Source organism: Atractosteus spatula, chromosome 1, assembly GCF_055471065.1.
Source record: "Atractosteus spatula isolate fAtrSpa1 chromosome 1, fAtrSpa1.hap1, whole genome shotgun sequence".
Lineage (NCBI taxonomy): Eukaryota > Metazoa > Chordata > Actinopteri > Semionotiformes > Lepisosteidae > Atractosteus > Atractosteus spatula.
The window spans coordinates 46,067,405-46,083,789 of record NC_142706.1 but is presented as its reverse complement, the minus strand read 5'-3'; the positions used below and the strand labels follow the sequence as shown (position 1 = coordinate 46,083,789).

Here is a 16,385-nt window from a genome sequence, read left to right as displayed (position 1 = left end):
CACAAACAAGTTCTAGATTTTAATTATGATAAAGTACGTGTTTATGTTAACCCCTTTGTCACATCAGTGTTTTGCTAGAAAGTCCCTCTTTGAAGTTGTTTTCTCTCTAAACAAACAGAGAAATGTTTATTGTGGTGTCTAAAGCCTATGTATATTGGCCGATTTAACACTGGTGTAATGGGTTTTGCATGCGTATGTTCCCATACTTTCGTATACAGAAAATGTAGTCATCAATAACAGAAATACATAATATCTCAAATAAGTCAAAATATAGTATTTAGGTCTGATACTCTGTTGTCTTCAACGCATTCAAGTTAAGCCGATTTTAATGTACAATGTACGTGTGTATATAAAGTTCCTCCCAGTTACAAAGTTAAAATGAGTGGGCCAGCCGCTGATTTCTCCTTTAACAGTTGCTTTTAAAATCTCGTCAAAACCATAAGCAAATTAGACAAGTCAAGTCTGGTCTGCGAATTAATGGGCAGTTTGTAACCAATTTTGTCGTTCTGGCGAATTAGTTATGAACTACTCAGACAGATGAGGTAAGAAATACGTAATGTATACGAGCGTAGTTTCTTAAACTTTCAGCTGAAATTCTGTGTGTGATTATAAAAAGTCTGAAAAAAGATTTTCCGAAGTTCATACCACCCTTTGATGAATTAGATAAAGTCGATAGGTTTGATGAAATGAATACATATTCTTCAATCTGAAACGTTTTTATTAACATATTAAAACAAACGTATTTTTATTAGCCTGTATTGCTTCACTCTTCTTTATAACTACTGTAGAGACCTGTTCAATGCAATGCAAACCACAGCGCCACCGTGCTGCTTACGTAACAAAGTGTAACAAATACTTTAAAAAATAAGCGATGCGGTACTGAAGGAAAAATTTGTGGTCTGAATAGTCCCAGATAGAGTTGTATAATGAAGGAAAACTGCGGTCTTTGATTTTAATTTCGAACAAATTTTTAAAGGGCCGGTACGGTGGTGCCATGGATAGCATTGCTACTTCTGGACCTGGGTGCTGTCTGTATGGAGTTTGTACGTTCTCCCTGTGTTTGGAGGGGTTTTCTTACATACTTAATTTTCCTCTCACAGTTCAAAAATATAGTGGGAGGTTAACTGGCTTCTGGGAAAATTGACCATGGTGTTAGTGGTTGTGTCTGTGTGTGCCTTGTCATTGACTAGTGTCCTGTCCAGAGTTTACCTTGCGTTGCACCCATTGCTAGCTGGGATAGTAAATGGATGGACCATTTACAAGTTCAATGGAAACCACAGGTTTTTATTTGAACTACATATAAAATCTGAGGTTTACATTGAACTTTTACATTTTCAACTGTCCCTCAATTTTCTAACTGCTTCTTCCAATATAGGGAGCCTGCCTTATTTTGCAGGTAAACATTATTAAGGCATTGCTTAAAGCATAAGGTTTGTATGAAAGTGCTCATTCAAAGCTCAAAAACCAAGAGCCGAGACAATATAAAAGGGTTAAAACATTGATTCATCTCTGGCTGCTGGAAACATAACAAAGATATTTCTGGTTTACAGGACAGACCACAAAATAACAACTGAGCATATAATTACAGTTTATTTTTAATTATAGTCATCAATATAATATCCCACTTGTGGCTTATTATACTTCTTACATTATTATGTGATTAAGAAGATGGCAACTGAGAATCTTTAAATCTGAGATACTCCTGAAAAATCCTTGGTATTACAAAAACACGTACATTAATTTCATTTCCACATCAGACAAACAAACTGATGCCCTGGAAAGGAATTAAGCACCACATTATGTGCAGATAAGTTTTCTGCACTCAGGGATTTTTAAATTGAATGAGTAAAACATCTCTGAAATATGACAGCCTCGCATATCCTTTTCTTATATCTTTTTCTAAGAATATTTTATTTCTCTGACCAGGTAAATCTTGTTTGTTGTAAAAACTCTGTGCCATAATTGCACTATACCATATAATGTATAATTACAATATAACTTTTTACCAGTCAGATATGAGCCTCAAGGACATTCATTTACAGTAAAAGTGTGGAAAAGTATCCGTCACTGTTGATGTGACATAATAATACTCATGTTGTTGGTTTCCTTAAATGTGACTGCTTATTCTATATAAGAAGTGTATCTGTGCCTTTATATGGTAATAGAATAATATAGTAATGTTTGTGCTTTTTAAAAAACAAAACATAGACTATAGAAATGATTATGTAAAATTTCTTTTCATTAGACAATTGTGTATAAAAGAAATCCAATTTTAATCATTTATCTATATCTATGTTAATACTAAATGTATTATTAAAAACAAAAGACTATATGACAATACAAGATACCAAACAGTGTCTGAAACTTCATTTACGCCACTTTCTACAATATATAGTATAGTCATAACTGCGAGGCAAGGTGAAAGTTATCAAGAAGGGATACACTTTGTGCTAAGAATCCTGAGCCTTGTGCATTCTAATCTTCCTATACTCTGTGCTCCAGGGGCTGCTACCACTGCAATACCCAGTTGATCTGTGCAGTTATTTAAAATGCCTGACAGACTTTAGGAGGGACATCTGCACACGTCTGCTGAGTGCGGACCTCACACTAGAAAGGATGTGACAGTTAACACTCCACATTGAGTAGTGGCTTTATTGGGTAGCAGATCTGTGTCTGCCACCCACACTTCAAAGACCTAAGAGGAAAAGGAATTTAAGAAAGAGAATCTTCCAAAGACTGATTTCATTGTAAACAGTCTGTGGGATTAAAGGAATTTTAAACACATGTGTAATTGTGTGTCTGTTCTGGATGGTAAGAGCACTAAACACTCAAATATGTTAAGCAGGACTTGGAATGTAATGGGGGTAGCAAAGAGGGAGCTAGGTATTATTTTTTTTGCAAAATAGCGTGTTCACAGAGAGCGTTTTATGTAAATAAGGCATCTTGGCTCCTCCGTTAATGCTCCTTGCATGGACTGAGCACATCAATATGATATAATTTTTTGTAAGAATCATGTGACAATTTCAGAGGGGTCATAAGTATTAGACATGCAAATTATTTGGAGAACACATTAATTTGAATTAATTTGGCTGAGATTTGTTTTAAATTAAAACAATCCATTTCTGGATTTTATTTGATCTGGTTTTATTTTTTACAAAGTAAAAAAAGAGAGAATGTATTATCTGTTAAGCAGAATGAAAGTAGTACCATGTTCAGTTTCATGGTTCAGAGGAATTTTGAGGCTGTTTCTACCTGATGAGATTTATGAATAATTTGATAACTGACATATTTCTCTATCATTTTATTCTGGAAGGTAATTTTTAAATTACAGTAAAATAGATGTAAGACATAATATTAGATACACTGAAGATAGTGAGACACTTACGTCCTCTGTTGTCATAAGCTCTATTTCATTATTAACTTGTTCTTGTGATGGGTTATTTATTAGTTTTAGGACAGTTCCTGTCATTAGTATAGCATAGCGTTTTGCACCGCTGTACAATTTCTTTGAAGTTTAAATTCCTATGTTTCACAGAGAATGCTATGTTATAAAACTGAATGTTATTGAGGTCATTTTTAAACTAAGTTTGAAATTTGCCAATAGTCTGATATAAGAGACTTTTCCCTATTTGAGGTTCTTCTGCACTGTTGTCTACGGGACACACTATAGCTTATATTTTTATTAAATGTGCACTCAATGATTTAGTATGTTGTAAATATGGTATTTGGCATGTGCTCTGTGTATTAACATTAAGGAAAATCTGATCTGATTTCTGATCTTTTCCACTGGCTTCTTAGCAGCTGTGAATGGTGCTAGCTAGTGGCACTTCAAAGATGATACTACTGTATGTACAATAATCTATGAGCCTTGTTTCTAGTAGTACAATTTCTTGTTACAGTATAAATTTAAAACGTTACACACTATTGAAATCTCACACATCAGAACTGAGTTCAAGAATATGTAAACATATAAGGCTTTCATGAAGCAACTCTGACTTGTTATTGATTCATATTTGAGAGTTAAATTAGCCACTTCTTTTTGCAGGGCTATTTTACAGTACTGTGTGTGCAGTGTTGCAATCCTGAGATGCATTTTGCCATTTTATTACTGGTGCTTTGTGTTGTTATAAAGTAACCTTTACTACCACTGGTTTTACAAAACGCATTTTTAGTTTTTAACCTTGCTTAATTAAAAAATAAATAAATATGACTCTCTTGATTTAATGTCCCTTCATGCCTCTTATCTTGGTGCCTGTGCTTTGGTCTTCGTTCAGCTTGCGTTCTGCTCAGGTCCTAATGTAACATATATAGTGATGTCCTCTCCCCTTCTTACAGTCTTTAACTTGCCACTTCCCTCTTCTCCACACCAGCACACAATTCTTCCCTGCCTTCCTCTTCACCCTGGGAGGCCCCTTCCTCCAGTTTGTGAAGGTCACTGGCTCACCTCCGACCCACTCCCACTTTCCGGTGTTTTCTCTGTCATTCAGGCCTGATGGGCAGAGGGAGACAAATGACATTTTTCAGTCTTTTTTCTTAATGTAGTAAACGTATTTGAAAAGATTATTTGTTATCCACTTCTTCTGTTTACTCCCCTGATTCCTGCACACTTCCACAACCCTTTTAAAACCAGAGATGCACACACAGGAATGGCTTCTGTGAGCTGCAGACCAATCACTTTGTTTTAGTCCTGTACAGTGTCTCTTCTGATGGAGACTCCACAAAGTCATGTTGGTACATGTGAAAGCTGCTAGGGATCTTTCCTGGACATCCCCATAAAGCTGGTTGAATTTGAATTTGTCACTTGCTTGCAAAATGTCACACAAATGTCCCAGACCAGGGAAACACAGAACTATGTGAACTGTGGCAAAGTACAGTTACAATCCTGTGGTTAATAGTGCACATCCCCATCTGTGTGGCTTGGTTCACTTTGCAGGCTGAAAATGCTCTACTTAGGAAAGGGGTCACCAACCCTTCCAGACTTATAAGTCACTGCGAATCGTCATTTTTTTAAAGCAGCCAGCCTGCCACTAATCACCAACCTGGTCCAAGATCGATATATCTGATTGAGACATCTCTGGGATTGATGTCTTACTGCATATTGCGCCTGGCTCAGCTGATGTGAGCCCAGTAGAGCACCTGTGGTATGCACTGGACCGACATATGATGTGGGGAGTTGTGACCATGTACACATGCATCTCCATGAGTGGAATACATTTCCCCAGCCAGATTTAAATGCTCATGTAATGGTGATGCCATTGTGAGCTGTGAGCATTGCTAGCAGCAAATTCAAGATTAATTACTTGTTTGTTGAACTACTTGTTTATTGAAAACTCGACTCACTTGGTATCTAACCTCCTTTGATTAAATTATTCCCGTTTAGTAAACACACACAAATAGTTTGGATTGTTTTAATGCTCCTGAATTTAACATTTTGATTTTTTCAGTTTTAAGGAAATTTGTTCAGTGAAGATGGCTTCCTAAAAATAAAATATTAAAAAAATGTACATACCACATATCAAGCAGAAATGGTTTTGGAATTATTGGCTAAAAGTATTCTTTGTTTCTGAACAAATCGTAACTGAAATCAAATCTTTTGAATTTGAACCAAATTATTTTCAAGACAAAGGTTAGGATTCATAGGTGATTTGGCTAAAGTTAATACACTTGATTTTTCTTTAGGTTAAACCTCTTACCAATCCAAAAGGGCTTTCTTCCACTGAAGTCCCACAGCCAGTCCATGTCAGGCTTTGACAGAACACTAACAAGGTTGCCATGGTGACTGGTGAAATAAAAAAGAGTAAAGGTAGCAGAAGCTATAAGATCCTCCAATTATAGTTGGGTAGAAACACACGTCCTTTTGAAACTAACAATAATGAATGCTGTGTTTACTGTTAGAATCTAAATTTTCTGGAACATTTCTGTTTGCATACTATCTGCAACAGTATATATATCTGCACATGCCAGCTGATTATTGAACGAAGCTGTGAGTATCAGCTTCAACAACGTCTGAGTAACTTGTTGTAGACATGCAGACATCTTTGTGTAAAAACTGTCTGGTTTTGTCCATTTTAAATGAACTTTCACTGCATGTTTCACTGATGGTCCGTTCCATTTCTTGGGTTGACTTTGTTAATACCTAGGAGGATTATTAATATTTAAATCATATTCTCTTCATAGTCTTCTGCGTTCAGTGCTACTTTTTTCAATTTTCATTGTAGGCCATTTCCTTACTGATTTCCTTCATTTCCTCGTACTGATTCCCTGCTTTGTTTAGAAGATGCAAATGATTTGTCAACATAAACACATACAGTAAATATTTCACATATTGCTCCTTCGGACTGAGTGTTTCTCATTTTAATTTCATAATTTGTTTCCACTGTATGGATGGAGACACTGAACTTTTATCAGGTTAAAAAGCATCTGCCATTTACTTGCCCGGGTCACTATGGGAAGGCACTGGATGAGTATGACTGCAACAAAATGTACATTTTTGCACATATGGTTTCTGAACCTCATGTAAACTCAGCTTTCTAACTGGGATGTGTCCTGATAATGTGGAGGGAAATGAAAGGCAGGACTGTGGGATCATTAGCTGTGATGGAAAAAAGACAGCAAAGACTGTTTGTTTGTTCAGACCCAGGCTAGAAATGGTGAGGGGGATGATAATGAGAAGAGATATGAGAGTGAGAAGACTTTAGCCAGGAGACTAAACAAAACGTGACTTTGTGTCATTCTTTCTGCCAAAAAATGAAAGTTACTTGACAATTCCTACGATTTCTAAGACATTTCTGTCCGATAAATGTTATCAAAGAGCATGGAACTCTTGCAATCTACATTCATGTACAGTATCATTGCTAAAATAATTGAATCAGTATTGTGTCTCTTTTTCCACAGACATTTCAGATGAAATGATGACACAGGAGCAGAAGCACAACAGGTTTGAGCCTCCTGTCGTGTAGTTGCCAGATTATTGAAAACTTAATTGCATGGCAAAAACCGATTTTTGCAGGAGGTAACAAAAAGGAATTTGAAGTTCCTCGGGTATGAACGATTTACACATTGAGCAAGAGGGGTAGTTCATGATGCTGAAATTGAATTTGACATTAGAACCAGGGTTCGCTTCACCTTGTGTCAGTTTAGTGTTTGAGGAAAGTGTCAACTCCTAGCTTCACTTCAGGGGTATCAGACTCAGTTTTGACTCCAACCTGAGGTCTTTTACTTAGTGGGTTTTATTGTTCATATAACTGCATCAGTGTAATCCTTGTAACATGGCTCTGAGCTGTTTTATAAGTAACTGTACCTTTTAGTGATGTGAGTGCTTTACGTTATCAACAGTAAAAGTACCATCTTGTATATGCCTAAGAAAATAATTAGGTTAATAGTTGAACTCTGGTTGGAAGAAATCTCGGCAGACTCTACGACTTCCAGGAAATGAGTCTGACACCCCTGCTTTAACTCTTTAACTTCAGTGTGCCCATTTGGAGCTCCTGGGGGGATGGGTGGCCAGGAAGCCAAAGTTAAGTTGTGTGTTTAAGCACAGATTTCCCCTTCTGGGCAAATTGAGCTTGATCTCTTTAGTGTCCCAGAATTTACATGCATTCTTACATCTCCTTGCAAGCCCTGGTAGCAGAATTCCATGTGGCTTTGTGATCCGTACTGACAAAATAACAACAATTCCCATGGAAGGTCCATCCGGAAGGACATTTTTGTGGATTTACGTTCTGGATATGGGGAAAAGAAGAATTAATACATGATTTAACTTCAGCAACAAAAAAAAGCCACTCTCACGAGGAAAATACGACTGATAAACTGGTTTTACCTTATTAATAGACCTTGCTTGTTTAGAATATATAGAAAGTAAATTTGTCAATAGAAGTTTCGATTTTGAGAATGTAGTTTGCTACATAACTGATTATAGAAAGTAGCCTGGAAACAAATAAATACCAATCGCCTATTAGATGTATCTATGCCATCCAAGGCTGGTTAAACTGAGCTCAATAATTACTTCATCAGCTGGATTCCAGGGTTTCCAAGAAATCCCATCACAGCGGAAGAGCTTGTGGACAGTCTGATTAAAGTGTATAAGTCCTATTTGTTCAGGAACACAGGCTTTGGGGAAGAATCTGGCTCCACCACCCTGTAAAGAGACAACTAAATTTGATCAGGACTATTTACACTATGTGGGACTTCAATTTGTAACATGCAGACTGCAGTCTATAAGTAGAAAAGGCCTTATCTTCCTTAATTTCCTTTCTTCACATGCAGAGTATTTTATCCAGAGTTCATCAGAATGAATGCTCTAGTTTGTAAACAAAGTGAAAATAAGCAAACATCCCATGCACAATTAAACAGATGTTTAGGAGCACATTTAGCTTATACATAGGCTTGGTGTGAGTTTTGGAGGAAGTGTGTTGTTTTAGAAATTGTCACGTTTGTAGTGACTCATGATTCTGTCTTTGTCTTTGCTACTTCCGAATTCCCATAGTGGGTGTTGTCTTTCCATACCTGCTGTGTGAAGTAGGTTGGAGTTTGGACTGGATTTAGGACCGCGTTGCTTCCTGTAGAGACAATGGGATGTTTCTGCTGCCCTCTCCTGGTCACTAGCACCTTAGCTTTTCTGTCAGTGCTGGAAGGAGAGGTATCATCCTCCACTCTGAGAGACATTATTCCGTGGTACTAAAGCAAACAGAGGAAGACGTCAGGTAATGATAGGGTAATTCAGTGCTGTAATTGCCTGTCATTATTTTAACCTTCTGTAATTGTCATTTGTTGTGACTTCATTCAAAACATACTTACTAAAGACCATTTTACACCAAGCTTGTTCTAAGAGAATGAAAAAATAATGTGTCAAAGTGTTTTAAGCTTCAATAAATGTAAAGGTCAGTGATTAGGCGACCACTCTTCTATTCAGAAAGTCATTGGTGACATGAAAAAAAGATACCTAACGACGTCTTTGAGACAGAGAGATTCTGTGAGATCCTCCAAGACAACAACATGTTGGGATTGCAAAGTTATTAACAACTATATGACCAAGATGAGCTGATGGTTCCTTTATTCTTCCTGTTTGTGTGGTTGTTTCAACAAATTCAGTCCTATATAGTTTCAATGTTCTTCCTACCTGCATGAAGTAATATGCTCTTATCTACATTTAATTTAATTTCCATTCCTGTTTACAGTCAAACTGTTTGTGCAACACATTTGCTCATTTCGAATGGTTTACCTCACTTTTGTGTCATCTGCAAACATAACAAGATTCCAGACTTTTCCCCATCTTGTTACAAGTTTTTACATTTATGCAATGAAGAACTCAAGGTTCACATCATGATAATATTCATTCCTTCACAGCTTCATTGCCATTGAAACCAAAAGATCACCGCTGTGACTTTTCCCACCTAACATTCAGACTTCAGCCTTTTGTCACTGGGGAATAGGAATGGATCCACTCCATCTTTCATTATTTACTGCTTGGTTCGTAGCCAAGTGTGCAAGCTAAAAAGGCATATCCTGGAATCAGGAATCAGAGAATATCCTCCATCTGTTTACTTCATGATCTTTACAGTGAGCATATGGGGAATATCTGGCATTGTTCGTCTGTTTTACTGTTGGCACCACATTTGAAGTTCAGCCAGTGCCACCTTGAAGGAGCTCTGCTAATTTCCTCAGGGTTTTAAATAGTCAGCAAAGGAAAATGAAAAGGAAAATAAGCACTACAAAGAAAATGACGGAAATGAAGACAATTGCCTTCACTTTTCAAAACTCCTCTGCATTTTCTTTTAATTTCAGTTCTTACCATTTAGATTTTGTTGTGAATAAATGTTAAAAAATATCTATTTTGCTTATGTTTAAAACGGTATATACCAAATTATCTAACTTTTATGAAAAAAGGGCAGACCTGCTCTGTTCCATAGTGTACATGGCTGAGAACAAACCACTTGGGCCATATCGGAAATGTGTAGTGGTAACTTACACAACATAAAGCTCATTTGATAAGTCTAAAATGAGTAGAAACTCAGCTGGATTTAATTCAGTAAAAATGTAACTTTAGCATAGAAAGAGATAAGTGGATTTCCCCTGCTATTGGCAATCAGACACATTCTGAATACATTTCTTCTTCATCCAGCTATAAAGCCTATTGATATAATACTGTAAGGGCCAGACAGAAAGTCTCTTCCAATTTCCAAAAATGAGTTTATGAATTTGTTAATTGGGTTACACATGGTATACCAATTTGCACCAGTTTTTAGGATTAAGAACATTAGCTAATTAAATGAAACATTTATTTAACAAAATAACCTCACCGTAAATACTAAATCTGTCCCATTGTGATGAACTGATGATGGCTGAACCTGCGAAGTGGAAAAAGAGAGCATTCAGAGATGCATAGATTCAAAACAGTTTGGTATTTTAAAATTAAAAACATCTTTCGGGGATTTGTTGAGTTGTATACATGAATACAGGACTCTTGAGCACAGTAACCCATTATGGTACAAAGCCCAGTGCCTCACAGTTTTTCCGTTTCCGACAGGCCTCAGTCTGGTGTGGGAGAGGGGGGGCTTGTGCTGCTGTGGAACATCTCCTCTGACCCATTCCACTGGAGTGAGAGGCAGTGTCTCCAGCTGTATGATTCCATGGCTGGGAGGGGGGAGCTCTGAAGAGACAGCGGCCACCTTTCTTCTTAAGCCAGTTATGACTGGAAACTGGTCATTTGTTCTACTGCTGCTGCACTGGCCTGTATTGCAAAAAAGACAACCCTGAGGTATGAAGTGATCATTCATAGACTCAGTGCATCAAATGCATGATACTTTGATTTCTGGTACACCAGATCACGATGTTATCCTTTCTTACAAGCAGCACGTCTTCCCTGAAATGTTCTTGTCAGTCCTTTCAATGTCACATCTATGCAATTTAATCTTCTCAGCTCTTGGTTTGGGTCCAAGTTCTCTATAGAATGGAAACGTTCTGTCCTAGCTGGCCCCCTTGTAGAGGAAATACTACTTTTCTATCTGGTTGAAAATGATTGCTGTCCAGAAATGGGAGAAAGTGAGGCAGTGAAAATACTCCTCCTTCAGACTCTTTCTTGGCATCTTTTTTCTGCCTAATTCAGGACTTGCTTACTTCATTCTCCTTTACTCTGCCTCCTCCCATGCCAGTTCCTTCTTTCCCTCTATCCACCTTCCCCAGTTGCCTGGTTGTATGTTCCCCTTACTATCCTGTTTCCCTGTCCAGATCATTCTCCTCTCTTGTGCTCCAGTGGCAGTACCACCTCCACAATTCCTATTTCCTACAGAGTGCGGCCACACTGCCTACAGCTCATACCTCCTGCCTTGCAGCCTGTGAGCTCCTGTTACCAGCACTGTGCTACTTCACAAGTTGAGATCCCACCCCATATAGCATTTTGCACTGATCTTTTTCACTGTATAACATACAAAATTAGGTTTATTGTACCCAATTTATGTTTAGACTGCAATGTGAAATTTTCCATGTATAGTATGGGAGAGTGCAGTAGGTTTAGACACGATAAAGAACCTTTGACTGAGCCTCTCACAAGGAACATTTGAGTTTTTCTTTATATTCTGGTTACAATAGCCATTTCTTCCATTATTTTAAGGTGAGATTTGAGTGGGGAGATGTGTCACTGTGAGTTGGCTGCAAAGGAACGAATAAAGATTAATTCCATGCTGAAAGGTAGAAAGAAAACATAGTCTTTCAGCTGCTGAGCATTCAGAACTGAAGAAGGCTCAACAGCCGAAATGTTTTTCATTTTGCGTTTCAGCGTGGTATTAACCATTACTTGCTATTTTTTTACTTTCACTATACGTGCAGTATATAGTGCAATTAACTCCAAATAATAGAAAAACCTAAAATGCTCTGTGAAAACAACCACGTTTTGCATGTCTCCATGTCTTACCTTGTTTTGAATCAATTATTTTCACAACAGCTTTCATGTTGCTGCCCAGAACAGTGCTGGCAGGAGAGGTCAGCACCACTTCAAAGACCTCTTCTCCTTCCTCCAGCTGGTCCTGGGTGATTCCTACCCGCCAAGTCCTGACTGAGACCCCTGGTGGAGCAGAGAAGTAAACTCTCTGTCTCCTGAGCTTTAACATGGTGTTTTAAACTAGTCAGTAATACAGAGTTTACAGAACTGTTGTGCTGTTGGTTTATTTGTGTTGCTTTGTTTAATAACAATAAGCTTAAGCTATTTAAAATTTCCTTCTGCACACCCAGTTATTTCAGCAGGAGAGAGAACTTTTAGAAAATGTGTGGGGGTTGAGGTCTAAAAAAGTGTAAGACATGAATTTGTTCTCAGGGAGATAGATTATTCTTTCTATTTAATGACAAGATATTTCCAAATGATTTATTCTACAAATTATTTTTAGAATGTATTTCAGAAGCTTCTCCTGTAAATCGAAATCAAAAAGTTCCAGTGTGCTTACTTAATCTGAGGTATGCAGGTTTGCATAGTGTCTTATGAATTAACAAATCAATTAACATTTCAATGGATTATATTTTTACAGTTTTCATTTTTTCTGCAAAGATGGATATATGTGATATCCATCTTAATATATTCACTTAAGATTAATAAAAACTAAAAGAGAAAGAAACACATTTGAAATTTACCAGGATCAAATTGAGTTAGACTTGAATGGCCAATTATGAAGTCCTTCCCAGCAGATGCTGTGATTTCATTAATCTGAAAATGCAAAACACATATTCCAACTGCACATACTCTATAGAAATAGACGTACTGTACACAATAAATATATGTGCAGGAGGTTGAAATGAAATGTACAAATAAATGACTGAAAAAGAAAAGGAAGTTTTTATCATGTACACAAGATGTAAATGTTTATTTCATTTATTTCATTATTTTTGTCCTTCTTCAGCATTTTAGGAAAAAAAAAGTGAGATACAAAAAAATCTAGCCCAAATTGATAGGGAGAGAGAAAATAGTATGATCAAAAAATAAATGCATTAAATAAAGAGGAAAAGAATTGTGATGCAAACTTTAATATCAACCTCCAGTTTAGGAAATTGTCAACAACTGAAGCTGTATTTACCTTAACTGCAACAAAAGAGGACTCCCTTGTGTTGCCCTTCCTTTCAATTGTTAATGACATCACACCAACATCTTCACAAACCTTATATTCAGTTTGAGAGAACTCTGTTCTAGACCATTTAAAGTCAAGGCTGCAAGAATTACAGTAGAGTTTCATTTTAGCAATGTGAAATTTAAGACTGTAAGAAAAAGAACTGTAAAATGAAATGCAGAATGAACTTTTAGACTTCAGGAAAACACAGTCTTGAACAGACAATAGTATGAGCGGATCTCATGCAGGTATTCAAAATCCCCAGAGACATACAGTAGGTCACTGACAAAAGTCAGTGCAATGGATTTCTTCAGAATCATGCTGCTAAACACTAACCAGGGGACAAAAGTGGAAATATTGCAAGGAAATGCATTTAAAACTTGGGCAACAGGAGGCTTGGATAGGCCATGTTGTTAAAACTGAAATCCTCCCATTAAGAAACAGCTGAATGAGATCCCTGCCTCAATTAGCTACTAAAAATATAAAATGAACTAGATTGGATGAATGACCTCCTCATGTTTGTAGTGTAAATGTTCTGTTATTTGTACACTTTTTGCAGTATCAATACAATAATTGATAACTTGTCTGACTGGTAAAAATGGTAGAAGAGCTTCTAGAAAAAAAGAATATAAAATTATATATACAAAAAAATATATCCCTTACATCTGGGAAGCTCCAGAGTTTCCAAGTGGGTCAGTCACCTGGAACTGCAGACTGTCAGACAGGGCTTCCAGGGCGGAATTGATGATGTACAGGATGCCTCTTCGATTCAAGTCACCCTGACTGAAGCTGTGATGGATGAACTGGCCTTTGAAAGATTAATAAAAACCATAAGACCGACAGTCAGTTGTCTCACTACTACTGATATGTGCTATATCATGGATTTTTAATGTGAAATGAAGCTAAGCATTTTGTTAAATTTGAATTTGCAGGATGTTTTCCACAACATGATTTGGCTTTTTTCCCTGAGTTCCCAGAGTGGAGCAAATGTAACAAATACCTGTGGCAAGTAGAACACAGGAATGATTTTTTTGTTGGTTTTGCAACACTCATAAGTTTGAGGGCTGGCTGTCTTGAGAAACATTTTTGCACCTTTTGAAAAAGCCAGAAAGGTTTCAAATTGTCGATTCATTGATGTCATTATCAAGTCACACACAAAAATTGGTACCCGATTAAATCATAAACAGTGCATTTTGGAGCACAGGAGATGTGGAACCTTTAAAAAGTTAATTGTTAGGTGAGTGTGATGATACAGTATCATAGGGTTATAAACAGCTTTCCTTTTCAAAGATTTAATGGGAAATATTCAACTGACAAGAAAGTGATTTCTTCAGCCATTCCACAATCAAAATACAATTAAAGTAAAGTGATTAGACTGTGACCTCTAAGGGTAAAGCAGTTACTGGATTGATGGGGTGGGCGTTCTGTGAGTGGGAAGTTGTCAGGTACTATGTATATTTAAACAAACCTGCAGATGTAGTTTTAATCTGAATGACTGCTGTGGTTTTAATCAGTCGTTAGTTCCTGCCCACAGCTGGATACTTACTGTAACTATACTGGATGAATTAGGTTATCTTGGGTGAGGAACCCAAGAGAGCACCAATTCCATCAAGGACTGTCAATGGTTTGTGAGAGAGTTAGCTAGACATTCTTAGCTTCAATTTTGCCTTGGTACTTTTAAACGTCCCCCCCAAAAAATCCTGACAGAACCATTCAAAAATAGGCCAAACGTCCAATGTAAACTGATTTGAAGAGGAATCTATTAACTACCAGATCGGCAGTAACTTAAAAAATGTACTTTTTCCTGCAGATAAATGAAAATGAAACGTCACTGTAAAATTTAACATTAACTGTTAATGACTGAGAACCAGAATAATAATTGGTGATGCAGAAAAAAAGGTTGCACCCCTTTTCATGTACTGTAGCATAGGACTTTTACGTTTTGCTGGTTTCCATTATAATTGGGCCCTAAGTCAATCAAATTTGCATTTGAACTAATGATCTTGCTTGTATTAGTAGTTATTTTTCATTTCTGCAACAGCTGGCAATTTTACAGTACAAAGGAATTTCAGATCAATTAAGTGTTCAGTTAATTAGCTAAGAGCTCAGCTAGAGCAAAAACTAGCAGACATGTGAGTACTCTACGATTAGAACAGACGACACCTCCTCTGACCCATTTCAGCATCAGAGAATTCTTTCATTTAATGAACTTGTAAGATCTTACCTGTCGTTGCATTTTCTAGATAACCAAAATATGGACCCTGCAGAATTTGAAAGGTTATGTCCTCGTCTTTTGTGCTAGAATGTGCTGCTTTCAGGTCTCTGGAGGAGATATAGATACCATAGCGCCCGTCCTTCAGTTGTTCTGCCTTCCAGAGACAGTGGAGATGTACAATTCTAGGGGCTGACTTGTCTGTTTTTTCCACCTAACAAACGAACAGAAATATCTTAATGCATGAGTAGTCTTCCCATGATTGTTATAATGGATATATTCTAATTCTTTAAAGCAAGGTCATCAAACTCCAGTCCTCAAGGGCCAAAGTGTTTCCAATCCAACATCAGCTCTTGGTTACCTAACCAAAGTATCTGCTTCACATTTAACAGTTTTTCAAGGGCTTTCATTACACAAAACCTGCATAGCCTTGTGGGCATAGGGGAATGAGATGTTAAACTAGTCTGCATTTGTTGGTGACTTCTTGTCCTGTGTACTTGTTGGTTTATCATTAGACATACAATACATAGAAAGTGTGTTTGAGTATTTTACAGCTGATTACTCAAAATTCTGTCTTCCTTTAGGATATAGTTAGTTATTAAACATTTTGGGATGAAGTTAGAAGCACTACAATCAAGTAGTTAATGTAATAATTAGACCAACTATATACTTGAGAGCCCGGGCTCAGAATATTAGGCACCCCAAAGTTGAGTATGATACCCCCTGTTCAAGGTTAGAAGAATCTCTGTCTGAATCAAGCAGAGACAGTTCCATTTAATTATATGTACTTTATGTATTAGTCAAATGTCTTTTTTGCCTTAGATGTTTCAATACCTTTTAGATATATGCTTACTAACATGCTGGTCGACTTGCTTATAATATAACATAATATTAAAACATAACTAACAATGCGGACTTCCAAAAACTATCCGAGACCAAAAGGGGAGTGACGATGACGTAGTATCTGACATTGTGACTGGTGAAAAATAGCACAGCTAGGAATGTGTGCTTGGATGACACCAAGAAATGGGGGATAAGAGAATGTTTTTGGTATTTGGCTTAACTAAATGGCATTCCATTTCTAT

The 16,385-nt window shown here is 37.1% G+C and overlaps 1 protein-coding gene across 1 annotated transcript in view; it reads right to left on the bottom strand.

Moving 5' to 3' along the window:
* Positions 1-1,573: 1,573 nt before the first annotated feature.
* Positions 1,574-16,385, bottom strand: part of frem1a (Fras1 related extracellular matrix 1a) — a 61,543-nt gene continuing 46,731 nt past the window's right edge. Inside the window, exons 26-37 of the mRNA XM_088916640.1 lie at positions 15,313-15,514; positions 13,752-13,896; positions 13,059-13,188; positions 12,619-12,691; positions 11,909-12,058; positions 10,506-10,729; positions 10,299-10,346; positions 8,506-8,676; positions 8,006-8,137; positions 7,606-7,721; positions 5,694-5,779; positions 1,574-4,489 (exon numbers count right to left, since the gene is read on the bottom strand). Of these exons, the coding sequence (XP_088772766.1) occupies positions 4,287-4,489; positions 5,694-5,779; positions 7,606-7,721; positions 8,006-8,137; positions 8,506-8,676; positions 10,299-10,346; positions 10,506-10,729; positions 11,909-12,058; positions 12,619-12,691; positions 13,059-13,188; positions 13,752-13,896; positions 15,313-15,514 (1,680 nt within the window). The 3' untranslated portion in view covers positions 1,574-4,286. The remainder of the gene's footprint in view (positions 4,490-5,693; positions 5,780-7,605; positions 7,722-8,005; positions 8,138-8,505; positions 8,677-10,298; positions 10,347-10,505; positions 10,730-11,908; positions 12,059-12,618; positions 12,692-13,058; positions 13,189-13,751; positions 13,897-15,312; positions 15,515-16,385) is intronic.